Genomic DNA, 27,751 nt, shown 5'->3' with positions numbered 1-27,751 from the left:
TGGGAACTAGCTGGCTTTACGCAGGAGTGTGTAGAGTAGTCCTTTTATGACTCATAATCCTGTTCTCTACGGGGAAACTGAACGTTGACTTAAGGAGCTTCAGCGTTTCTCTGCTTCGTGACCGTTCAGCTTCTGGCTGACAAAACCACATTTTTGTTGCATCCTTCAGCAGAAGACAAAACCCTCAGAGAGCCTTTTAATGCAACATCATTATTGCTTACAGAGGGAGAAAAAAATGAAAAGCTTTTCTTTTTTTTGTATGTGTGTGTAAATAGACACACAGTGCAGATTCGTGGAGGGTGCCCCCTAGAGTTAAGACAGTGATTATGGGAGAGCTTGCTTTCACCACCGTGGTCATCATCATCAGGGGAGGAAGCATCCGACTCAGAGGAGCTTTTCAGTTCAAGCATGAGCAAGGGAGGAAGTGTGGGTTTCTCGCGCTTCGGTAGAGGCCTGATGCTTTTTATTGCTCATACGGTGACGACTTCTGGTGGTTTGTGATTCAACGAGTCCCACTGTGGAACTGATCCACAGCGAGCCGGTTCCTTGTCACTGTCCGGTACGTCTTTTCCCTCCGGAGCAACGAGTCGTTCACACCAACACTGTGGACCTGCTGTAGGACTACATCAGCGAATCACAGAGCACCGCTGCTCGGAGGTCTGGCCACGAGTACACATGCTCCAATGAACGGCCACCATTTAGAAACAACACTTGCCTTTTAAAAAATCTCAAAATGAGAAATCTTTCCATTATCTATTAGACAAAGTATCTTGTTATAATAACAAAAGAAAAGTCCAAGTATCTTGTTATAATGACAAAGAATCTCTTGGTCCTGACTGAAATGGAAACTGGGGCATTCGTGGTGCCCTGGGGATCAATCCTGGTGATTTGTGGTCACCTGTCTCTCTTCCTGTCGGACCACTGTGAGGTTGGCAGCAGTGGTTTTGTGGGGAAAACTTTGTCATTATAACAAGATCCTGAGGCAAAATTCTCCAACCGCGGCAGCTCAGCTTCTCTGGAGTTTCCAGTGATCTGAATCATCTAACACCTGCCCAGTTGGATTCATTGGCAATATGTTTGAGAATTTTATTCTTTTTAAGGCTGATTATTTAAACAGCAGCTACAGTTTGGAGATACAGTATATTTAGCCAATTATTAACACATTTATGTATATTTTCCCCCACGTTTTTAATCGAGTCGGTAAGAAAGCAGGGTGGAACAGCAGCTAGGCCACCACAGTACACTACAACTCCTCCAGTGAAAGCCGGACTGCTTCAACAGCTTTTTATACATTTAAAGAGCTCTCGAAGGCAGCGTTTATAGACTGATGCTCCTCTCTAGGCCGTTCCAGAACATCACATTATCGCCTCCACCGTTGTCTGGTGGTGGGAGATCTGGGGATCCAGATCCAGCACCTGAACCAAGTGGACCATGGATTAAAACCACCGATTACCAGAATTATTATATGTACATACTCGCTCAACTCACAATTAGTACTCATAATATACATACGCATCCATGCCAAAGTGAATATCTGAAATAGAGAAGATTTCAGATATTCTAGAACGATTCTAGACCGCAGCTTCCACGAAAGGGATCGCCCGTTTGTTGGGCGCCTCTGCAGTACATTCCTCTGAGATAAGAGGCCTTTTGGAGGCTCTGAGGACATTCTGGGACTCGTGAGGTACATTCGGCTCGTGTTGTTCACTTGTCAGTCCACAGGATGGTTTGCAGGAAAGTGAGCCCCCATCTACCAGTAAGGGGGATGGCGCTGGCCCTCAAACCAGTACCTACTTGTCTGGTGAGTCACATGGTTTTTGTGTGTGACGAGGCCAGGAAAATGGAGGCACGATTTACCTGGTCGTCACTAAATGTCCTGATGTTTCAAAAGTCGCTGCGTCAACCGAAGAGTTCAGGGTTATGACGATGAATGTTAAGGAATAGCTAATGCGTCCAAAATGACCGTTCGGTAAACTCCACCCCCAATCTACGATTGATAAAGGCAAAAGTGCCATAATGTACGATAACGTAACCGTTTCATGACACAATATGCATGATTTCTCACGTGACCTCATTTCCTCTGCTTCTGTGGAGGCCACGACGTTGCTGAACATCCGAACCCATCCTCCCGTCCGCGTCATAGCTATGTCAGCTCGCTTAAAAAAAACAAAAAAATGTTGTTTAAATACGTGTTTTCCTGGGAAAAAGTTACGCCGCTGGTACGATAGTTTAACATCACTCATCTGGCAACGCTGCTCTGAACACGACAGAGTATTGAGGTTTCTGTTAGTCTTTCCAAACCCCCCAAAAAACACAAGAAAAGTGTAAATGTTTGTCCAATCTCACGTAAGCGTTAGCATGTCCAGCTAACTAGCTTAGTGACACTAACGTAGCGTTACGTTCAAAGAAGAGCAGAATGTATTTAGCTAACTACATTATTTTTGTGACGTTACAGGGATACGATATAAAAGTCTAATGCCTTCAGGACTGTGAAGTATTAACCAATCGTTCGTTGATGCCACTATATCCCGATGTCACGTTAGCAACACACTAGCGTTCCGCTTAGTCATCATCCTCAAAGCTTTTTCTTTTTAAGTTTAAAACAATTAGATGTACAAACAAAAAATACAGCCTGTGTTCTGCTTAGCATCAACGGGGTTAGCTCAGATATATTATTCCTTTATCATACTATACTGTATGTAATACTGGGGATAACTAGTACAAGTACACTTACAAAAACAAACTGCTCCTTGTTTACGTCTACATGGATTATCAGCTGTTGCCTGCCACATGTAGCTTTAGCTTCAGTCTTTTAGCATTATGTCACGTACAGTAGCTAACATTTAGGACCCCTGTTACAGGGTTCTTGTTTCAAAATCAACGCTAATTAGCTAGCTAGCTATGATATAAATATGCTAACAGTTGCTATTTCAGCAAAAAGAAAAATGTGCGTCGCAGTCAGAAACGAGGACCCACTGTTTCAAAAGCATACTACGCATTTCTAGTGGTAGCTAAATGTGCAAGAACGGAAACCCTGACAGCCGTAGCAACGATTACTACAAGGGGGTGGGGCTTAGAGAACAGTCACTTTATCCGACTACCAATGTAAATATAAAGCAGTAACAGGCAACCAAAGCAGTTTTTCAGCACTTTGAAAGTGACCATCAAGAGTTAGGAGTTCGGGGGTTTCAACGTTTCATAACGTGTGTAGTATAGCTAGTTTATACTCATTAAGTATGGTCACAGTAATGATATCGTGTGTATTTAAAGCACAGATCAGTCTCACTAACTATACGGGTACTATTATTATTATTTTATCATATAAATTGGTGTTATTTGATGGTTATATTTGTTAATTATGATTATGAATTAGCATTACAAGGGAACTCTACCATACTTGTTTTTTACTTAGCGAGATGTCGTCGAGAGCGGATAAAGACTTTGGACGATCGCTGACTAGATCATATCAGAAACAGACCGGATGTTAAGGCGGGGGCCACGGGAGGATTACTCCATCTCGCAGTTGGTGACCATAACACCACAATTTATTTATCGTATTTACAGCTAGTTATCTTCATCTTAGTCGAACGTACTACAAAACTTAAAAGGACGTGTTGGGCAAATATGCTGATTCACTTTCTTGATGATTAATGTGTCAAACTTCTCATCTAACTCTTAAAAACGAATAAAAGTCCAACTATTCCTTTTTAAGTGGCACAGAGTCATGATGGGAGTCGACCTTCATCTTCAGCGTAAACACATGAACTGAATCATGAATGTGTGAAAGGAGTAGGCTTTAGTAACACACATGGAAGGCACGTGTTCTGCAGCTCTCAACTATCCCGGCTTCACGTTAAATGTTGTGTTGGAAAATACTTCAGCTCGATGATTTATTTCTGTGTTAAAGTAAATACACTGTATGTAAATTCATACAATTATAATGAAAATATATTTTTAAATACCCTTCCACTCTCCAAACACCCCACCATTATCTCAGGAGTATATCCCCATCTGGAGTACTGGACCACGCCAAGCATTTATTCAGGTAAGTGACTGCTAATCTTTTATAATCCGATGTTAAGTGCTTTTATCGGAAACAAACTGTGGCTGGATAATGGCCCGGCCGTCGCTGTGTGGCGAAGGGGAAAGAACAGCGTGTGTCCTCGACAACGGCCTCCTCTGTGAACTTTATTCATCTGCTGACGCCATTAAGAGTTCAATTCAATGTTCGGTCGCTTGATGCTCTCGGCAGCTCGAGACGTGATATATGATGCATCCTGCATTTACACCTGGGCAACATTAAATGGACTGAAAGACAAATGATTGGTATAATGGTTTTGTGTTAAAGGGCCCTTTTAGCTTAGTTTTCCTTTTGGTGAAGGTTCACTCCCACTCTAGTTTCACCCAACATCGGTTAGCGACATCGCTGATATCCATAAAAGTAAAAGTCATGGTTTTGGTATGACGTTTTCAGCTATCACATTTCTTTTATGGCACCATGGTCCCGTCTCAAGATGCTGCCGAGAGCGCCGAGCGACTGAGCACATGAATGAATAAATTAACTGCACTGAAGGAAACGGAGTTCTTTCTGGGTTTTTTGGCGCTGCCTTTGTGGTCAGACTTTGACTCCCAACGGTGCAGCGAGATTCATTTAACCTGCATTTGTAGCTCTGGCGTCGTGTTACTCAACGGAGGTGATATAGTTTGTGTTTTCTGGGCCAGTTTTTACATTTGGAACCATTGAGGCTGAGGGCAGAGAGCACCACTCCTCCAACAGAGATTCAATAAAACGTCCGCTGAGCCACAACTACCTACTATCAAACAAAGATGTGTTGAAGGCAGAGGAGGGGGGGGGGGGGGGGGCTGAACAAATGAAGGAGATGGTTTGGTCGACTCTTCAGATGGTGGCATCATGGGGCAGATGAGATACCGCCACCCCGGGCCTCCGGGCAGAGTGGCGCTCCGTGTGCGGCAGCAGTTGGCCGGATGGTAACAGGCCTAGCAGCTCCTTGGACAAGCCGGGCCTCCTCCGGCTCCACCGGCGCCCGGCGTAACCGAGCCTGTGGCTCCGCCTCGCTTCCTGGCCCAGCAGCATGGCCATCTGGGGCCACAGTGGGTCCGTGAAGCTCAAGACGCTGGACTCCTGAGAGGGGATAAAGGACCTGCGCCTCGGTGGGCGTTCTTCTCGGTAGATGTAGGAGGCTGCGAGGGGGTCGCGGTTCTCGTCGGGCTGCTGCGAGCCCCCGTTCAGGGAGATCCGGCCCTCCAGCGTTGGCCCCGGCAGGCTGAGGCTGGTTCTGTCCGTGAACGAGTCCGTTCGGTCTTCGTAGCCGAGGTCAGCGGGGGCCGAGCACTGCTGCAGGGGCCAGCCTCCGCGCCCCTTCCCCCCCATGTCCGCAGCACTGCCTCCTTCTCCACCACGGCGCTCCACCCTGACTGCCTCGTCCTCCTCCTCCTCCTCTTCCTGTTCCTCCTCCTCCACCTCAGCTACCTCCTCCTCCCCCACCACCGCCTCCTGACCGCCCTCCTCCTCGTCCTCAGCGCCGGTGGCCAGCGGGGAGCGTGGGTCCCGCAGGAAGACCACGATGACGGTGATGTTATCGCTGGAGCCTGCGTCGCGGGCCGAGGCCACCAGCTTGTGGGCGACCATGGTGGTGTCGCCGGAGTTCTCCTCCAGGTGGTCGCTGACCACCCGCACCGCCTCGTCTGGATTCACTGTGTCCCAGAAGCCATCGCAGGCCAGAATCAGGTAGTCTTCTGAACCGTCCAATGGGAAGACACCATGGTCTGCATCGCCACAGATGTAGGGCTTGTGCTCCGAGTCGCCTGGCAACACAGGTGAGAGGTTGTTCTGTTAGGGTCTGCTCACAGCGCCATGCATCAGTCCAGCATGAGTATAATAGTGGTGGACCAGGTCTCAGGTTTAGTCTAAACAAGTATTAATGCGCTCTTTACCAAAAACAGATACATATATATTAGTCCAAGTGAAGTCCCGAGTCATTGGTGTGGAGGTCCAAGTGGAGTTACAGTATACTCTGGTATATATAGTAGTATGTATGCTATACTGGTGTAAACTACATGTGGTGTACTGAGTATGGATAGTCTACCTATGGCTCTGGATACAGACAGGCTGCCGTTAACCCTCCACGTGCCGAACCAGATCACGCAGCCTCCGAGGGCCTCGATCCTCTGCTTCTCGTCCTGCAGACATGAAGACGTTTGTTGTTTAGCTTTCAAATACCTCGTTTAAAAATCACAGATGTGTGTTTAAAATGCTTCTAGTAGAAGTCAAAGTTATGTTGAGGTCTTTCATCATTAAACAGTATAATTATGTATAATTTACATTTGAAATAGTGAGAAGAAGAGTGAAATGATTCGATGATGAGGCTTTCTGCACTTCCAAAAACAGGTTTTGTTGTAAAGAGGAGTTTATATGTCCTAAATAAGACCTCAGGACTCTGGACATATTCAGCTGTTCTTCATCTCCAGTCGATAAAAGGTGTGATGTGCGTGTGTGAGTTACCTCTCTGTCCGGTTTGTGTGGTTTCATCAGCTCCACGACCTGACCTCTCCTGACCAGGGTCACCTGGGAGTCTCCCAGCCAGGCCACGTACAGCGTCCGGCCGCGCAGGAAGGTCACCACGCCCGTCGTCCCACAGCGGAGATGCTGCGAGCACAGACACGTTACCACGGCGATACAAACCGTTTGCTTTCCACCACTGTCACCGTTCAAACCTGAGGTACTTTGAGTATTTTCCTTCTTATGCATCTTTATATTTCTACTCCACGATATCAAAAATATTGTACTTTTTACTGCACTACTTATAACAAACTATAGTTTAACTTTACACATAATAGTAATCGTTTGACAGCTGTTTTGATAATAATAATTTGTTGCCCATAAAGTTGTAATATTAAGTTTTCAGACCCAATCCTCTGTGTATTCCTATTTAAATGCATCAGTCATCACTTTTGATCAGCTGTATTGATGACATGTGTCCCAATAATCCAGGTGACATTGATGCGTAACATTTGTTTGGCTATAAAACACAAGACATCTGCAAATTATTCCAACTTTATGGGCGACCCTGTAGTTTAAGTCACACAACAAAGCAAAGTACTACGAGCAGCAGTCGAGGTACTCGTAGTAATGTGGTAATCCGGTGGTGTTTCTGCGTGTGCAGGTGAGTTACCTCCCGCGCGGCCTTCTTCACGAAGCGCTCGTCGGTGACTTTGAAGGCTCTGCAGAGCGCCTCGATGGGGTCCTGGCTGAACGCCTCCTGCTGCACCAGGTTGACGTGGAGGTGGTTGGCGGCGTAGATGGCCGCGTCCACGCCGCCGTGACCATCGAACACGGCGAAGTAAGCCTGCTCCTCCTGATCCTGAGAGATCAGCGTGGTGGAAGTCAGATTTACATGCACAGTTACACCAAAGACCAGATAGTGGCACTCCAGAGTGAAGCGTGGCGGTTTGTACCTGGATGTTGAAGAGACTGTTGAAGTCGGGGATGATGACGTGCTTGTCCTCCATCTTGCGCCTCATGTTCTTGATGGCGTGGATGGAGGTTTCGTAGTACGGCTGCGGACGGCGGCGGAACGGCAGGTCCTTCAGCCAGATGCAGCACATCTCAAAGAGGCTGTTGAACACCAGCCAGGCCAGCTTCACAGACTCCATCTCTAACACACACACACACACACACACACACACACCGAGTCAGACAATGAGCCTCTTTATTACTACGTACAAGGCTACAAAGTCAAATCACGTACAAGGGATCCATTGAAACCGTCACCGTGAGCCAAAACATCCAGAAACACAAACCGAGGGACAATTTCTACCTTATTTAATGTGATTACTTATTGATCTCATGAAAGAGAGAAATGAGAGACATTCTCAGGCCCGAATCACAATTATTTACACTATAAATTGTTTACTATATGAATTGCTTTGATTGATGATCTATTTATTAGCAGTTTAGCTTTTGTAACAATCTGCTACCATTAAATCCTCCACACAAACAAACACCAGACAGTCAGATGACGCCGCTGTGAGAGGTTGGAGAGATAGAACTGAAACTAAATGGCAGAATCAAACTTCCAAAAAGCCCCCCCACCCCCACCCAAGGGAGCTGTTTTACTTTTTCAGAAACTGTCATTGAAAAGTTAGTGGAACAGGCAAGCCCAGAAGAGAGTGTGTGTGTGTGTGTGTGTGTGTGTGTGTGTGTGTGTGTGTGTGTGTGTGTGTGTGTGTGTGTGTGTGTGTGTGGGTGTGTGTGTGTGGGTGTTGTGTGTGTGTGTGTCCTACTAATGGTACCTGCAGGTGTAATAGTCTGCCCTGTCTTTGTCCTCTCCTGCATATATTACGGGTGAGATGGTGGCCGGCCTCTGCCGCGTCCCACTTCCTCTCTCTAACGGCGCTCGGTCACGACGGAAACGCAGTTCAGAAAGTATGGACTTCAGTTCAAGTTCATACTTTCAGCCCAAATGTACAAAATAATACATTTTTAAAAAGTCAGTTGAAGAACTACAGCTGTGAAATGTGTCTCAGTGACGAAACAGAATCATATTCAATAAAAAAAAATGTTTTTAAGTTCATATCCTTGTTACTTCGGTAACATTTCAAATGTGGGACTTTTACTTGTAATGAAGATTTTTTTTAACTTTTACTTAAGTACAGTATCTAAGTACTAATTCCACCACTGCTGTCTTTTAAGCTTTCCGTTTATTGTGACGTGTAGTTAGAGTTGAAGTCATGATTTATTAATCTCTGTGGGGAGATTTATCCCTGGATTTGTCTTAAAGGATGAGGCTGCAATACCGCCAAAAACCAAATCCCATGAAAAGACCGTCAAAGCTTCACGTCTGTACATTCAGCTCCGTTACTACTGAAGGCATACAACTAGGAAAACTCAAATACTTTGTTTCATTTTATTTCAAAAAACAAAACAAAGATAAGTATTTTCCTGAAACAGCATCACTCAAACGGGACTAAATGGTGCGTTAGTTTGCATGCTGGATTTTCTCTGATGATTCTGATTTTTTGGGAGTTTTTTTAACACGAAACACAACATTTAGTACCGTTGCGATACTAATAATAGCACTTAAGCTACCACTATTATGAGAAAAGCCCGATTACCATTTTAATGAGGTTTGGCTTGTGAGTGTTTTGGTCTGCCCTCTAGTGGTGGAATACCACTTAATGCAGCTGTGAGGGGAGAAGTGGGGCAAAGCCCTGGTGGTTCGAGCCTGCTGTGCATGTGTGTGGGAGACCTATCTGTCACTGTGAGAGCCTGAGACGGACTCGTGGACCCGGGACTCACGTGGTAACGGGTCCGCTCCGTCCTCCACGGCCTTGTTGAGGTGGTGGATGGAGAGGTCGGTCTGCAGGAGGCTGTCTGCTGTTGCTCTGGCCAAGGCTGCAGCCAGGGAGCACGGGCAGTTACTGTGGAGGGAGACCAGACACGTTACCGTAATACTCTGGGAAAGGGGCACCATGTTATCATTTTAAAACACAACGTTATCCCCAGTCATCATCAAAATGTGCTTGAAACGGACTCAAACACACTGGAGTCACTTCACCTCACATACATTTGTTTTATTAAATCACAGATCTCACAGCTTCTATCACTTCTAGTGAAAGAACTTCATGGCTATCCATCCCATAATCATCTCTTTTCAGTCAGGAACATCGCCGTTCCTAGAGCTAGCATCGCTAATCCACATGAACACATATGTGCAAGTTGAGTTGTTTGAAATAAAACAAAGAAAAGACATGGGATTATATTTAAAAAATAAGACAAAAATTATTATATTATTATTTAAATACAAGCAACATAAAAGATGGGTAAAGTATTCTCTCTGAATGATGAGTGTTAATTTGATCTTGATGATATAACAGTTATGTTCACACATCTCTGCTCCTCTTCCGGTTAATGTTGGTGTTGGGGAGGAGAAGGAGGAGGAGGAGGAGGAGGAGGGGTCGTTTGAGCGACTGAAGGCTTGCTGTAAGAGAATTGGGTCACCTCCAGATGCAGGTAACCATGGTAACCCAACTTGTGGATCTGCTGTCCCTTTTTTTTAAATAAACCTGAGCTGACGTTAACGGCTGTTTTTAATTAAAGGGGCAGTTCGTATGAGATGTTTCCGGCTGACGGCGAGGTGAAAATACTCTAAAAATAGCTCCATAAAGCTATGCAGCTAGAATCACTAAAAGCATTAATTATATGTATCAGTCTGTTAGAATAAAGGGCATCACCATCCCAACACAACACTTACTTCTTAAGTGTACAGAACTCTAAATGTCACTTGTTCTCTTTGGTTTTAAATGAAGCAGCTGAATCCTCGACAACATGGTGATTCTGTGACGTTGATCACTCGTAACAATCATCGCGGTGCATTTAATTAACCCAAATAAATGATCTGGGCTTTGCTGAGTACAACACGGGGACATGTTCAGCAATTAAATGCTGTGTATTAATTGTGAAAGGGCCTCCGTGGCTCTGATGTAGAGTCTTTAATTAATCCAGCGCTGCTCTTCTAACCAACAAACAACAACTGTTATTGATTTGTGTTATTTGATTTTGATGTCTGCATTGGCTTCTGGTTAATTATGGTAATGGCTGATAAAGTCTTGGTTAAATGTACCAGTACCATGGTGTTACCAGTGTATTTTTATGTCCAGATACTGGACATAAATGTACCAGTACCAACATGTATACGTTTCTTCATTCTTCCTCAATGTCATCTGAGAGGTTTTCTTGACCTCTGCAGTATTTTCTCTGAACAGAGCCAACATGCATTTATTCACTTATGGAATTGTATGTTGTGTTTTTATTGTTAGATAGGAAAGGCTCGTCATTATAATACATGCAGTACAGATGCAGACATGAGTGAGAGTGTGCAAGAGATAGAATAAGAAGATGGAGAGGAAGAGATGACGGAGGGAGACTTTGGTTCGTCACAAGTGTCCTCCATGTTCCCATTCATAGAAATATCTCCCCCCTCCTCCCTCTCCTCACCCGTTCCACCACTGGCTGCCCTGTGGGGGTGGATGCTGAGCTCAGAGCCTGTGATTGGCTGCCGGTCACACAGGAGAACGCACGGCGCACCAATAGCGTTTGGCCGTGGCCTGTGCATCATGGTGAGGTCATGTGGAGCGGAGGAGGATTAACGAGGAGAGCTTAATCTCATCCACGCTGCAACAACACGACGAGCAGATGAAACGACGAGCGCTGAACGTTGGTGGTGATGTTTTCACCAAACTTTATATAGAATGTGTTCAGTGGCTTTCTTTGTTCTTATTCATCTCTACAAATAGATGCTGAACTGTATTTATGGTCTCGGCTCAGACTCTCTGCAGTCCACGTCTCCAAACGTCTGAGGAGTTAACGCTCCAAAACCAAAAGGTGTTCAGTTCACAATGATCACTAATATTTCACTATTATACCGACGTAACAATATTCCACATTTGATGCAGGTCATGTGAACAGCATATTGGGTTGCACATTGACAAATGCTTTAAGTTAGTTTTGTGGTAAGACTTGTTTTTTAAAAAGGACATTGAGCTCGTTAGTATTAGTATTCATCGGTATCGGCCCTGAAAAAAGCCGTATTGGTTGACCCCGAGTAGAAAGTACCTCACGGGGGTGAATATTTGTGGATTATTAAGGAGTGTTCTCTTTTTATTTTCATGTGGAAAAAAGGGCAAAAAACTGAATATTTTTCTGCACGTCAACGCAGTGATAAAATCTGTGGATTTGGTTTATAATAATAAGTTGAATATGAGGATGGCTGCTGATAAACCTGGATGCAGCCTCGGCGTGTTGATGGCGTTTCAGACAGAGGCGGTCTTCACCGCGGTCTGCCGAGTCTTTTGTTCTCCCACGCCGTGCGTTCAGCGATTCGTGCGGGAATCTTCGCCGGCTGCTGGCAGAGCTCAGAGTGTATGTGTTAGCAGATGACTCATGCGTGCGGCCATGTTTTTTTTCTTTTTCTTTCCTACAGAATTAGCCCCAGAGTGGAGCAACAAGGTTGTTTCCATAGCAACACAGAGGAAGTGACTGACAGTCGGCGGTGTCACTCGTCCTGTTGCCAAACCAACAGAACGAGCTTCATTATTCTAATCTAATCGAATGATATTGAGCCTTTTCTGAGCCAGGTGGAGGTGAGAGAGTAGATTCCTCCGGAAGGACCTCATCGACATTTAACCCCACAGAGGGATGTTCCTAACCGCACGTATTTATTTACTTGTATTCAGTCTCCGCCCCCAAACAAACAACAACAACACAGGAAGTGTGGTGTGTTTGGAGCAACTGCTGTTATGTGAGCAAGTATTCTCAAGAGCATCACAGGATTACATAACAGCCAGTACATCACAGCCTTCACTGCTGCTTCAACCCCGAACTCGGCTTTCAAATGAGTAGGATGAATTAATTTGTCTCCTCAGTGTCCGCACACACACACACACAGACACACAGACACACACAGACACACACACACACACACACACACACACCATGTGGCGTCTTAGTCTGTCGGAGGGCTTCCTGCTATCGAGCAGAAGAAATTCACGGCTGCTTCCTCCACACAGCTGAACATCAAACACAGGAAAAAATGATCTTCATGAGCTTTGTGATGTTTTTCCAGCTGATCGTAGACTTTTGAAAGAGTTAATTTATTTGTGTTTTTAACAGCAGCAGCAGCAGAGGACCGATGGTCTTTGGCTTCACAGGCCACACTTGTTCAGAGGACAGAAAGTCATTGTTGGTTTTCGTTGGTTTTGTTGACAAAACATCGATCATCACACAATGTTTCCTTTAACGTGTGACTAAGTCCATCCACTGAATACTTTTGAAAAATCCTTCAAAAAGAATTAAAAAGGGGGAAATTGATTGTTATTGATGTCACAACAGAGTCCAGCTTCACAAATGTCACAATATGCTGCTTTTCTGTTTATATTATGTTTATAAACACGCATCGTGATTAAAAAAAAAACATGAATCGATCGTGGTGAATTTCCATTATCGGGATAAACTGGAAAAGAGACGGCTGCCTATCACTGTAGAGAAGTGAACAAATAGAGCCAGATTTAAAAAGCATACAGGATACAAATATAGAATTTAATCCTTTATTAATGCAGGGATACCTTGAGATTGATGAATATTTGATTGTTTTTTCACAATAAAACTATACGTTTCCAAAATAAAAGTGACTCCAGTAGGTTTTAAACACGATCACGATAAATATTGCAATTATTCCGGCTGGGGTAATCGTGATGATGATCGTGGTATTCCTACTTTTTACACAAGCATGATAACATATTATGTCTGAATCCTTCCTCCCCCTCCGTGTGGCCGTTATAACGAGACCAGCTTCAGTCAAACAGCAGGTAAGACCAGCAGCTAAACGCCAGCACAGGTGGACAGAAATCTAAAAACGTAGTGTTTGGCCTCTCGGCAGTTCTGAGGACACGCTTTTGAGAGCTCGGCTGATGTAACATGGGAATGATGGAGCGGCTGTGACTGCTGACGTCACGGCGCTGCTGATGCTGCTCGCCATGCCGTGTTCCACTTACGATGAAGTGCACAATGTTGGCTGCAGAGAGGCGTGTCTAATCTGCCATGAATTTAGAAAGGAAAAACACTGCAGTACATCTGAGCGTATGTCCAACGAGACATTACAGCAACCGGCCAGGAGACGTGAGTTGTGTTGTGCATCCGCGGTGGTGCGTTTCCAGAAAAGCCTCCAGCCGCGGCTCAGCCTCCACGGAGGACGAGGAAGATGATTCCCTCCGAGATCTCCGAGCCAGCGCTGCTCTGCACAAAGCCTTAAGGCGGCGTTATGTAATCTACCAGCTGGATCATTGGTGGGTTGGTAAGAGCCCATCATGGCCTCACCTGAACCCGCTCTGGAGCTCGTTTTTTTTTTATTGAATCAGTTTCACATGAGCGATGGTGTTGTCTGTGTGAGCTGCCACATCGTGAGCTGCCCACGCGTCGTCGACTCGACAAGCGTGTTTACTTCCTTAACGGAAGTCAGAATACTCAAGTATAAAAATACTGTTGATTCTCAGCCAATGCACCTTTCATTTGCCATGTTTAGTCCCTGATCATAATGGAACAGTTTTGGGAAATACCCTTATTTTCTTTCCCGTTACCACTGTCTATATGCATTTTTACACAGCGATCTGCCACAATCACAAAGAAGAGTGATAATGTGACAAAAAGGCGTGTGTCTCAGTCAGAAGTATTGCAAAAAAAAACGAAACAGCATAAAGGAAAAATATTTATATAACTGTACACCTAATCTATACAGCATAAAGACAGGAAGAAGTTACATTTTCTCCAGATATAGGTAGATTCTGGCTCTATCCATATCCCTCCAACACATGCGTGGCTCCTCCTTTTTCTTTTTTTTGCCAAACCCTGGCAGTGATTAGCTTAGCTTAGCATAAAGACTGGAAGCAGGGGGAAATTCTCCTTCAGCCTGCGTCTCCTCTCTGCTGCAGCCATGTCGGTGAAAAACTGACTCACTCGTCACACCTCGACATTCTCCGACATCTCGATACTCGCAGTCAAAAGATTTCCTCCGAGGCTGTCGGAAGAGAAATGTTTGAGCACAAATAGAAATGTCACTCCAGTGCTCCGCGTGCTGACTTGATCCCGTCTGTTTTTATTAAATTACTTCCCGGGGGGAAAACCCGCCGGTTGATTGTGGACCGCTCTCCTGCGTCCTGGCAGAAACAGCTGCTGTGAAACAACGTCTCTCCTAAATAAACGTAACCTCGACCCCGTAATGCCCAACAAACTTGGAACAAAATTCTAAAATCCTCCACTTTGTAATTAAAAGCAAAGAATTTGTTTTAAGCAGCTCATTTCTTACGTAATCTTTCTGCATTTGAGAGTTTGGCTTTAATGCTCGGCACTGATTTTAAGATGTTTGAGGACTGAATAAGTGGCGGGGATTAAAAACCACTCATACTTTCGTTGACCATATTGATCAATTTCCATAAATTAGCTGTTTACGATCACTATATCATTGACTATTAAGTTATTTCTAAAGCTATCGTCTAATTTAAATCTTTTGGTTTGGGACTAACAAAGTTCTCTCTTTCAGACTGAGTGATTAAAAGAAGACAACATGTTTCTGATGGATTAATCAATAATAATAAGTAGCAAAGTAGCAGTAACTCGTTATTGATGCTTAGAAAACCTTACGTGAAGCCAAGATGTAATGTTTATTAACAACACTGTGATCACACTTTCTTATATTTTACCAGAGCCTGTCTGTGGTCCCCCAGAGGTCTAGATGGTAGCTCACATTAGTCCAGAGACCAGACCAGACTATGTGGAGGAACCAGAGACTGTCTGTGGTCCAAACAACAAGGTCTGTATTCATGTCTAGATGACCTTATTTGGAGTGTTGATGGAGCAGCTACAATGTTAGCGTAGCCTAGCACCCATCAACCAGACTCAATTCAGAAAACAAGCATTTTAAAAGTTGTTTGCTTATCGTCTTGAAGACAAACCTAACAAACCATGACTTCAGACTTTTTACAAATTGCCGTCATCATGTTTTACTTCGGCATCATTTTTATACATTTATTGCAATTAAATCTCAACACAATGATAGTAAACCAGCCGATGTGTGTCTTGCTATTCACAGTGAATACAGCTCAGTTCAATTCCCCCGAGCACCTCTGGATGATGTCATGAACTCAGACAGGACTGCGTATCTGGGACTTCCACATGGAGCAACAGTACTGGTTATTTCAGCCATGATTGATGAAACCGTGTTGGTGTCTACATGGAGGTAAGCCCCGCCTCCTCTCCAGTGCGTCTAGCCCCACCTCCTCTCCAGTAAAATTAACACAAACGATCCTGCGCACAAACTTGCTCTAGAGGGGAAATCCACTTTGCGTTTGGTGTGAACGCCCCTTCAGTGTGACTTATTTAGTCTGACGTGCTTTCTCTCCTCAGCAGCTCTCAGCTCCATACTCAAGGTCAGACCGGTAGGGATCCGGGACTACAATGTGAGCTGAACTACTTTGCATTCAGCTCCACAAACATGTGACTCATCATTTGAATTATGGGCACCTTGTGTGAGACTTTGGAGCAGCAGAGAGGAAAAGCTTCTGCAAACGTGTCGATCCATAACAGTGTGAAGGGAAAGGAGGACACTGCACACTTTGAAGGTCATTGCACTTCCAAAAATGGGGTCTCTCCAGAGCTGCAGTTAATTAAGGCGCCTGTTTTAGAGACATCCATGTGAGTCACAGCTCAAAGACCCAACAACAGACTGCACAACTGGACTGGAGGTAAAAGTCCCAGCAGCTTCTAATTTTCATAATAAAACATACAAAACATTCTCCTCCACCTCCTTTAAATGATACCAAACAGATTCTACTGTACAGATCAAATGTTTTCAATATTTAAAAAAGAAATGTCTCATTGGATTACCTTCTGAACACTACATTTTATATGCCATTTGTTTATTTCTCAGGCAGATGCATGAGAACATTAAGCAATATACAGTAAATGTAAAATATAAAATGAGATCAAATATTTAGTTTTGTCCAAATATTTACAATTATGTCTATCTGTATCTTTACCAATACTTTAGTGATTCTAGTCCTGATATATCGTGTTTTTTCACTTTCAGGCTGCTGTGAGAAGCCATTTGAGTTTGTTGGGTCTTTTTTTTTTAAATACTTCCTCACTTTGGAGGATCGTGGGCGATGTTTTTCAGCTGCAGCTTGTTCTCCTGGGAATGCGTGCCTTGACCGGGCGCGGCGATTATTCAGAAGCGCCAACGCAATATATGCAAATCAGCACATTTTTGTGATTGATTGATGTCGATTACGCTGACGAATCACCTACACTATCCTTTTATCTGGTGATTCACTGTTAAGATAGAAAATGCCAGCAGATGATAGTCAACTTGTGTGAAGTATTTAAATCAATGCAGCAGAAATTGAGATATTCTCTTTTATTTCACACATTCTTTCTTCCTTGTGTAAACCTAGCACCCACATTACCCACAATGCAACCCGACTGCTGCCAGTTTAGTCAGAGATGCTTGGATTTGTTTTTTTTAAGTTTTCATGATCCCGACATTGCAGCGGCCACATATTGTTTACAGTGATTGTTTCGTGGTTGCACTTGTTGAAAGGAAATCAAACACTTGAGACCCAACAGTTGCCGACGGCGGCGGAGGCCGGACGCTGAGGCCGGTCGCTGAGGCTGCTCTAGTAATCCCAGCAAGACACTCTGATTAAGGGATTACTCCCACAACTAATTTAAAAAGGCTTGGATAGCGCCGACCAGAGCGAGGAGGCTCTCATGGATGACTGGACTGGAAAAACAAAAAAACTCTCCAGGCCGAGGACGGATGGCGTTAAAACACCCAAACTTGTTGAAGAGGAGCACTTGTTTGGAGTGTGATACCAGGCCCACGTTGTTTCTAAGACAGGAAGTCTCAAAGTCACAGAAAACCCCTTTTTTTTTAAAAGGAGGCTGCTCGAGCATCAAGTGGCCTCAATTTTCCGAAGTGCTCCAGAAAGCCACTGTTACTTCCCAGAGGCCTCGGAGGATGTACATCTCCAGGGATCCACTCTCCTGGCTTCATGTTGCTCTGATTAAACCGTGAAAAGCCAGTGGACAGACAGATGGCAGCGTGGAAAACTAGGACTTTAAAAAAAAAGAAAAACCCATGCAAACTCTGCCGTTGACTTTCATTTAAAGATTCATCTGCTCGCAGTGATGCTTTCCTGTGGAGGCAGCTTTCACTAGAGCGGTGTGTTTTTAATTTTCTGTGCATTGACTGTGATGAGAAGTGTATCCGTTGTCTTTGAAACTAGTTCAGCTCTAAAAGGAGGTCACTTCTTTCTGAGACGGTCCATGTGGGACTTGAGCCGATGGTCTGATTCGTCTGCTGCGAAGCGGCAAAAAAAAAAACGGTGGAACATTTGCTCGCCGACAGAAGTCGTCTGTGTTTGAGCTCGGCTTCATGGCAGCTCGTTGCCGTGGTCGTACATCCCTCTGTGGCACTGCAGCGTCGTGCTGCCGGAGCGTCTACTTGGTGCCGTCTCGACCTTTTTCTTCTAATTACGGCAGAAAAAAGGGCAAACCAAAAAAAGGATGTTGCGAATTACATTAAACACGTCATGCTACGACTGCTTGATACAAAAGAAAACTCAGTATCTCTGAGTAATGACCTACAGTCAAGGTCAGCCGGCTGCAGATGATGATGAACTATATATTTTACTGTGTGGGAGGAGCCTCTCACCAGCGAGCCTATGTCTCTGTAGTGGTCCGCCTATATTAGGCTCATATCTCAAGATATATTGCAGAATAAAAAATCTTGCAATGTCGGTTGTGTTCCAATATCACTGATTTCGTTATTCACGAGTAACAGAGTTGTCTAAAACCTCTGAAAACAAAAGCTGCCAGCCGAGTGTGTTCTTAGTGTTAAAATCACACACCATTAAGAAAAACATCTCTTATCCCCATTTAATTCATTATGTATTTCGCATTTTGCGTGTTTTGTCCTCAGATTTAATGCCTTTTAACTGCGGAAAATGTATTCACCGCTCATTAACTGAGCTGCCTTTATTCTGCACAAATGCTCCGTGTTACTACGGATGAACATCGGAGAGTGCAGCTCGGTGTGAATTCAGCCCCTGGAGTGTAGGAGTGATAAGAGTGTGTGGGCAGGTGGACATTAACGCCGCTACTCGCTCATCTATTGGCAGCGTTTCCTCTCCGACTTGTGCTCGCCGGCCTGAGGGAAGTCCTCGTTAATAACGAGCCATGGAGGGGTTTCTTCTTCCCAACCAAGCAGGCGCTCCACCTCCAACTCAAGGACGTGACCTGAAAGCGGTCCGACGTAACATTGATCATCTTCATCAAACTTAGAGTAACGGGCCGGTAGTTATAGAGGCATATTTATCATTTTAAAAATAAACTGTGTAAGAAGTATTAGAGGTAAAAGTATTTATTTAAAAGTCCGGCATTCAAATCCTTACTGAAGTAAAGGTATAAAGTAAGTAGAATCTACTATTTACTATGATATATGATGTCTCTGGATTAATATTACTGTTGCATTGATATGTATGTGGTAGAGATGGGATTAAATAGAATTTGAAGTGTGATAAACTCACAGTAAATCAGCTTTATTGGGTTCAAATTTGCCTTTGACCTCATGTTCCATTTTTATTTACAGTATTTAAATCAGCAGACAAAATGTTTTTAGTTATTCTTTATGGGATTTACCATCAATAAGTCATTTAAATTATTGATATTATTGACAACAATCGTGATTGATTGATATCATCCAAAAATGGAAAAAGGGGAACAAGAAAACAACATAGTCATGTTTTACAGTCTGGTTTATTATTTAATAAATATGTCACATGCAGCTCCTTTAACACCACCTACTCTGTTGTGTGTGTGTGTGTGTGTGTGTGTGTCGTGTGTCGTGTGTGCTGGAGGAAGCCGGATCTACCCCCCAGTTCTTTACAGCTGCGGGTGACATTTCTGTTTAATGAGGTCTTGAAAGGCTCTCCCCTAAATTACTATCTATCAGCTCTCTCTTTCTGAGTGTGTGTGTGTGTGTGTGTGTGTGTGTGTGTGTGTGTGTGTGTGTGTGTGTGTGTGTGTGTGTGTGTGTGTGTGTGTGTGTGTGTGTGTGTGTGTGTGTGTGTGTGTGTGTGTGTGTGTGTTTTTCTTTACTCGTACGAAACAAAATGGTGCAGCAACTTAATTATATATTCCATTTTAACTTGACAGTGTAAAGAATGATGTGGTACGACCCAGGCCGGTCCATCGCCGCAGGTTCGGCCTGGAACCGTTTTTTAGCCGTACGTGATTGGCAGCTGAGTCACATGATGGCAACACAACTAAAACGAATAATTTCATCTTCATCGACGGCTTAAAACTCGTATGTGAATGGAAACACTGGTGACTTTATTATGACTATTTAGTTATGACTTTAATAAGATGCCCTGCCTAAATAATTTGATACCGAGACTGAAACTGTCAAAAAATAAAATTTACAGGAAAACTAATTAAATTAAAAAATAAATTAATATGGGACTATGGCTTCCACCAATTCTAGATTCATAATTATCAATAATAATCTAAATTGTCGTTGGTATCCATAGTTTACGGAAGATAATTAGGGCCAATTCACGTGGCCCTAATTACCTTCTGTAATAATTGAAAAAATGTATTGATGGTTATAAACTGTGAAAAAAATACATTCGGCCTGCTGATCTGGCGCTAAATTTAAAGAAGATAACATCGAAGCCACAGTTTACTTGTGCGCGTTACAATTGGTAAAAATTGGACAAAATATTTCACCGATAAATTTATCAGGAGCAAATTCTGCACAAAAATCCACTTGGACTTAAGGTGGAACTGATCAGATTCTTGTCGTCAAAGGTCAAAAGGTCACTAATGTAAATCGCAACTTGAACGTCTGGCGGAGGTGAACAGTCGTGAGGCGTTAATCCAAGTTCACACAGCCATAAACCATAATTATATATAATATAATAATATAAAAACACACTCAAGATCAGACTGCATCCTCTTCTGCTCAGATGTGACTCCCAGCTGCCTGCCGGAGAAAATGGATTAAAACCTCACCGGCGTCATTTAAACACACACACACACACACACACACACACAGAGGGGATCTCTCTTCTTGCAGAAGTCTATTATTAGCTGTTCAACCCAGAGACAAACTAATGACACGTTGGATGAATCACCAGAGCCTCCAAACTATCATTACGCTCAACAGTGAGCTGCAGCAGACGGCAGCGTCGGAGGACGCCGCCACGCAAACGCCACGCACACCGCCGGTCTGCTTCCTGACGCAGAGAGAACGTATCGTATACTCTATATATATATATATATATGGTATAGTATAGTCATCGGCTAATGAGCAGGTTTTCACTCTCGACACCTTTACCTGACGTCCTAGTTTTATATCCCACGGCTAGCGCCAGCGCATTCTCACAGCTGGTCAGCTTTCCGACGCAGAGAGAAAATATCGTATAGTACACAACTCATCCTTTAGTTTTATATCCAGTGCATTCTCACCGCCGTGTTGTATTTATAGTTAGCTAGCAACCAGGGATCATGATAATAAATTGAAAAAAAGTTGATCGTGTTGAATTTCCATGATCAGGATTATCGTAAATTTATCGTCACAAGTGACTTTAAAAGATACAACTGTCTGCCCACCAGCCGGCTGTTCAGCTCCGTGTCTGTCCCAGTGTAGCATGAAAACATGGTGGAATTAGCAAGCTAACGTTAGCTAGTAACCAGTGTTACATTAGCATGGAAAATGGCCAATTTAACAAGCTAACGGTGGCAAGAAACCACTGTAGCATTAGCATGAAAACATGGCAGAATTAGCAAGCTAACATTAGTTAGTAATCAGTGTTAAGTAAGCAACAAAAAATGGCAGAATTAACAAGCTAACGTTGGTAAAAATCAGTGTTATGTTAGCATGAAAACATGGCAGAATTAGCAAACTAACATTAGCTAATAATCAATGTAACGTTAGCATGAAAACAGCCAGATTTAGCAAGATAACCGTTGCTAGTAAACAGCATACCATAAAAACATGGTGGATTTAGTGAGCTAACATTACCTAGCTAACCACCCAGCTGCTAAATGAGTTAAATGAAGCGTAGGAAAGCACACTGCTATCGCCAGATAATCAGACATTAACAGAGTCACCAGATGTTGTAATGTTGCTGCTGTTAGCTTATTTTTTAAACGCAGTCAGAAATGTGGATTTGTTTCATTACAGTACAGTCATGTCATTTAGTTTATAGCTCAAAAACATGTGAACATGTGCGATTACTCTTTAATATGAGCCTTTTTTGGATGTGAAGCTTCAAACTGTTCAAACTCTCTGATGGGCCGCCTTTGTTTCTGTAGATGTGTGACCTTTAACCCCATTTGTCTCTCATGGGCAGGCTTTGGTCCCGTAGATGTGTGACTTTTAACCCCTTTAGTCTCTCATGGCCCTTCTGTGTTTTCCATAGATGCACGACCTTTAACCCTGCTAGTCTCACCAGCCATTGCTAGACGTGGCCACACGAGAGAGACGAGTCAACCTCAGCCTCAATCACAATAGCGATTTCTTGATATTATCCCGATAATCATCAAAATACATTTAAAATAAAACACACTGGAATCTCTTTACCTTACATTATTTTCACAGATGGGACACACCATTCTTTTAGTGAAAAATAAATGATCAAACAATCTAAAATAAGGTAATTATAATTAAGGTCACCCTCGTAAATAAATAATAAATGAAACATGATACTTATGTATTTTTAAAATCAGGCAAGAAAAAAAGTCACTGATTGGCAACATTGCCCACATTTAATAAGACAACAGAGGATGGTTGTTTGACTTTTTAAATAGTCTCCCTGTATTTATCACCATGTTTCTCTGTTGAGCAGAAGAAAATCCAAAGGACGTTCTGTTTCCTGCGTGTTTGTCTGAAGCACTGTTATCAAACTGTCGCCTTCAGCACGAAGCACGCTTTAGTGTTCAACCTGACACCAGAAAGGCCATTATTACCCCCATGCAAGGACGCCTGCGGTGTTACCATGACAACCCATGCATATGATGTAAAGGAGTGCTAGACGTGCAAAGGAACGCACAGCTCAGCCCTCGTCAACACGGATGTTTGCACTGAGTGCTGAGCCCCAGTTTTAACGGGAGCATAAGTGATGCATTAGATGGTGAAACAGCTCTTGGACTAAGGTTGATGATGATCGGTGTTCCCTCTAACGAGTTCGATTCCGGCCAGAACACTTAAAGGTAGAAGATATCTACTGATTTTCTTCTTCTTTTTTGCCACATGGGAGCAGTTGGAACAAGTTGTGACCATAATATTGACACATCATCACCTTTTAAACTAGCATGTTAAACTTCCAGCCCGTTCTCATTCCCACGGCGTCTGAGACCGACCCAAGGCGGCTTCAGCATCTCTTTGAGCTGAGGAGGCCTGCACCATTGTTTCGCCATCGAGATTGCGATATGTGCACACAAAATTATCATGCAATGTTGGCATAAGTCAAACGCTACAAAACTACCAGGATCCTCATATTGGGGGGCCTGAGGCAACGTTGGCGACCCAGAAACCCATCTAGAAACACGGAGCCGTCTCGTTTTTAGTTTATAAACACATCAACCTCTCCAGGTGCATCAACATGTACAACATTTAGGGTGAAACTTCCTGTGTTTTATGTTTTCATATGACCAGATATTACAGAAGGCAGCACTGTCTCCTCACGGCAAAAGGGTCCCGGGTTCAATTCCCAGGGTTCTCTCCGGGTTCTCCCACAGTCCAAAGACCTGTCTGTCTCTACATGTCTCCCTATGATAGACTGGTTACCTGTCTGTCTCTAGATGTCGGCCCTGTGATAGACTGGTTACCTGTCTGTCTCTACATGTCTCCCTGTGATAGACTGGTTACCTGTCTGTCTCTACATGTCTCCCTGTGATAGACTGGTTACCTGTCTGTCTCTACATGTCGGCCCTGTGATAGACTGGTTACCTGTCTGTCCCTACATGTCTCCCTGTGATAGACTGGTTACCTGTCTGTCTCTACATGTCTCCCTGTGATAGACTGGTTACCTGTCTGTCTCTACATGTCTCCCTGTGATAGACTGGTTACCTGTCTGTCCCTACATGTCTCCCTGTGATAGACTGGTTACCTGTCTGTCTCTACATGTCTCCCTGTGATAGACTGGTTACCTGTCTGTCTCTACATGTCTCCCTGTGATAGACTGGTTACCTGTCTGTCTCTATATGTCAGCCCTGTGATAGACTGGTTACCTGTCTGTCTCTACATGTCTCCCTGTGATAGACTGGTTACCTGTCTGTCTCTACATGTCAGCCCTGTGATAGACTGGTTACCTGTCTGTCCCTACATGCTGGCCCTGTGATAGACCGGTTACCTGTCTGTCTCTACATGTCAGCTCTGTGATAGACTGGTTACCTGTCTGTCCCTACATGTCGGCCCTGTGATAGACTGGTTACCTGTCTGTCTCTACATGTCGGCCCTGTGATAGACTGGTTACCTGTCTGTCTCTACATGTCAGCCCATAGACTGGTTACCTGTCTGTCCCTACATGTCGGCCCTGTGATAGACTGGTTACCTGTCTGTCTCTACATGTCTCCCTGTGATAGACTGGTTACCTGTCTGTCTCTACATGTCAGCCCTGTGATAGACTGGTTACCTGTCTGTCCCTACATGTCGGCCCTGTGATAGACTGGTTACCTGTCTGTCTCTACATGTCGGCCCTGTGATAGACTGGTTACCTGTCTGTCTCTACATGTCAGCCCTGTGATAGACTGGTTACCTGTCTGTCTCTACATGTCTTCCTGTGATAGACTGGTTACCTGTCTGTCTCTACATGTCTCCCTGTGATAGACTGGTTAGCTGACCGTTGTCATGTTAAAGTCTGAGGTTTTTATTTCCCCCGTAATAAACCTGTCACGCTACAACGGCGAGTCACAAGTTATTGGTCACTTGTGGTTTTTTTGGGGGCATTTTGTAGAAATGCCAGTGTGTGATTCCTCGTGATTTTGGACCCCACCAGCTCAGAAACTGTAAAGCAGGAGAAAAATGAGCCCCTATTTGCCCGTGTGGGCATCTGGAACAGCTCCTGGAAGGTCTCTGAAGATGAACTTCTCCAAATGGGGCCAAAGAGTGATTCATAGACTCCACGAGCCAAACTGTACTGTATAAGATGCTCCCTTGGCCAGGGAAGGGAGACAGCGGGACACGTTACTTTGGCGGTGAGCTGCAGTTATTTTGGTAAGTTTGGCTAATGACCGTTTCACAAAGCCAGATTGGACAGACTCCATTAAATAACTGGGCAACTCCGGCGAGGCAGGAGCAACGCTGACATTAGCAATCACACACCACTCTATCTGACCACTCAGTAATTACCCATGTTGCCTTGTTTCAGCTTTGTTCAACATCAAAAAGGGGCTTTTAGTTGTCACAGAGCCCAGAGAGTTATTGTTCACTTGTGAGAGAAGAACTAGGATCCTTTAATTAGGTTAAAGTAAAAGTCCTGCTTAACAATTAAGTAAAGTACAATAAACCCACTAATGATGTCGAGATTATTTGTTTTGTAAAACCTTGATCTGCAAAGTAATCAAGATATTTGGCTTAAATATTGAGATTGCGATATTTTGTCCATATCTTGCAGCACGAATCCTTTTTCGTTTTTCCCCACATTGACAGTGAATAGTGTGTGAGCACAGAATGGGAGGGGGAGGGGAGGTCAGCTGTTGAATGCTCAGTTATTCCCCGACCATGGACATCATGGCCGAGACGATACGACTGTGCAGTGAGGTAATGCGGTTACGGACGTGGTCTGCTCCAACAGGTTCTCCCATGTGGTCCAACCTTCTGAGCCGTACATATGAGCGGTGTGGGGGCCAAAACGGGCCGGCAAAAGTCATTTTTAATTCCTAGCTCCATACCAGTGTCAGCCCCCCCCCTTGCCAATTCAGTGCCCTAGATGAGTCCGTCCACCGTGTCCTTCCCAGCACAGTTTCTGCACCTATTTTGGATTCAGAACCAGGTCAGGCAGCGGAGCTCTTTCTGCTCCAAACTCTCAAACTTATTCCACGTCTGAAGAGTTTTAATTAATTAAAAATCATCCATGCTACAAATACAACACCCCTTCTTAAAAAATAATCTGTATGGGTTTTGGGTCAGCCCCCACCCTTCTTTAAAAACAACAACAAACACAATGATATTCAGACACTGATGTGCAAAATGACATGAACTGGTTCCAGAAAAACGCATGTTAAGAGACTAATAACGTAACGAGGTTATTTTTAGCCCGCATGAAGATGCGCTCACCCCCACCCCCCCTTTCCTCCTACACCATCATGACGTCGAGCTGTTACGCAAAACCAGGGGTTCACCGTGTGTGGAGCTCCGGCTCCGTCAGCGCTGGCGCACGTTAAATAAAGACGCGCGAGGTGACAACGTCACACCGAATAAGCGCGTGAGCTTCTTTTCTTTTTGTTATTTTTTTAAAAAACTTCCGCCTCTCGTTCTCGTAATGTTTCAGTAAAAGAGTCCAAACTTGGCGCTGGACACACCCAGCAGAAGCGAGGCTCATCCTGCGAGGCTTATCTGATGTGGACCCGGGGGGGGGGGGGGGGGGGGGCAGTTTAAGCCGCTACAGTGACTTCATTTAACACGAAACAACAACACACAAACATGGACACTTAACTATTTGTAGAGGTGCTGTAGACACAGATCCAGGCATTCGCCCTCCACCTCGTCCTCGGTCACCAGGTCCGACAAGGGGCGCATCGGCGGCGGGTCGCTCTCCTGCAGAGGCATCCTCATCTCCCGCAGAAAGAGCTCCAGGAACCGTCGGAAGGTTTTCTCCTCTGCTATAGAGCCGGCCATCATCTCTCATTCCTGGACACACAAGAGAGAAAAACCCGTCCGTCACTAACTTCCCGGGCTGAGAAGAGAACCGAACTAACCGCCGGCGCGCGAGCACACTACCTTGAATGAGCGCGTGCCAGCGGAGGAGCGCGGCCGTCGGGCTGCCGGTGCGACTGCGAGCGGCGGACCTGACGAGCGGACCGTCTCTACCGGGGACGCTGCTGGACTGAGGGAGCGAGCACACCCCCATTCAGAGCTGCTCGGGAACGCGCCTCGCGTTATCAGGGATTTCGGATGATCGTCGTCAGAAGGCGGTGACGTCAGAGAGGACGAGGCGGTATACATACAGTTCGCGAACGCGCACGCCGCACTGCCTTCCTTCGCTTGACGTCGAGACCTTTTTGTGTTTTTGTAGACATTGTAGGGTTTTTTTGGTCTTCATGACGTCAAACAACTTTATTTATTTATTATCATCTTAGTTCAATGTCACATTCACAAAGTAGGCCGACATTTTATAACATAGCCCAAATTAAGTTCACATCAGTGATGAAATGTAACTAGTTTACCAAGCACAAGTACTGTAATTACAAATATATGCGATTCCGTTTGGCCTATCCATAATGAGTTATTTCTATTTAAATTGTGACTCTAAAGGTCTTTTTGGATTCCTGAAATGAAGATATTACTTGTCAGAATTCAGTTGTAGGAATCTGATACTAAAGTCAGTGTGGCTTCCGGTTATATTCTAGATGTTAACAAATGAGAAAGCTTCATTTTTTAGAGGGGGGATATATATAGTAAGTGATCATGTGACCTGTCTCAAAGGCTTTTAGCTGCAGCATTGAAGGTCTTGAATAACTGATGAAGAGCAGCACAATGGATGGAAATGTCTTTTCATATGAATGCACAAGTCGATTATATATATATATATTATATATATATATATATATATATATATATATACAGTATATATATATATATATCGCAGTAATGCCGAAACAATTTATCGGTTTATTTGTCTGAGAGAAAATCGTTTGGCAACCACATTGATATTCAATAAATTGTTTTATTTATTTGTCATGGGGGGAAAAACATCAATTTCACCTCTTAGTTTTTACTCCACGACTGTTATTTGGCAGCTGAGGTCGCTAAATACATTTTTATAGACGAAAACACTTCTATTTTCAGTATATAAAATAGCTTAAAAAAATGAGCTCCGCCTTGACAACAGTAAAATTTAGATTATTGTCCATGAGTGCATCACAATAACAAAATATTACATGAAAATAATTTGT

General features: G+C 44.0%; 1 protein-coding gene across 2 annotated transcripts; it reads right to left on the bottom strand.

Annotated features, from left to right (window-relative positions):
- Positions 1 to 1,036: 1,036 nt before the first annotated feature.
- On the bottom strand, positions 1,037 to 27,061 carry ppm1e (protein phosphatase, Mg2+/Mn2+ dependent, 1E). Of its 2 annotated transcripts, XM_084029668.1 has the most exons (8): positions 26,577 to 27,061; positions 26,293 to 26,486; positions 9,320 to 9,441; positions 7,477 to 7,676; positions 7,194 to 7,382; positions 6,524 to 6,667; positions 6,108 to 6,201; positions 1,037 to 5,826 (listed from the first exon to the last, which is right to left on the bottom strand). In XM_084029668.1, the coding sequence occupies exons 2-8, from the start codon at positions 26,475 to 26,477 to the stop codon at positions 4,898 to 4,900; spliced, it is 1,863 nt and encodes a 620-aa protein (XP_083885794.1). In that variant the 5' UTR covers positions 26,478 to 26,486; positions 26,577 to 27,061; the 3' UTR covers positions 1,037 to 4,897. The 2 variants fall into 2 exon arrangements, with proteins under 2 accessions (XP_083885794.1, XP_083885793.1); XM_084029667.1 differs by having other exon boundaries at positions 26,293 to 27,061.
- Between the last annotated feature and the right edge of the window lie 690 nt (positions 27,062 to 27,751).

The sequence above is a fragment of the Eutrigla gurnardus genome (genome assembly GCF_963514095.1).
Source record: "Eutrigla gurnardus genome assembly, chromosome: 15".
Taxonomy (NCBI): domain Eukaryota; kingdom Metazoa; phylum Chordata; class Actinopteri; order Perciformes; family Triglidae; genus Eutrigla; species Eutrigla gurnardus.
The sequence above is the reverse complement of the archived record's forward strand: the minus strand, read 5'-3'. Positions and strand labels throughout refer to the sequence as shown.

Coding starts and splice junctions, on each gene's coding strand:
- ppm1e (XM_084029667.1), bottom strand. CDS start 26,477: ATGATGGCCGGCTCTATAGCAGAGGAGAAAACCTTCCGACGGTTCCTG. Junction 7,383..7,476: donor ACAGTCTCTTCAACATCCAG/GTACAAACCGCC, acceptor CTGATCTCTCAG/GATCAGGAGGAGCAGGCTTA. Junction 5,827..6,107: donor GTCTGTATCCAGAGCCATAG/GTAGACTATCCA, acceptor CTGTGTTGCCAG/GCGACTCGGAGCACAAGCCC.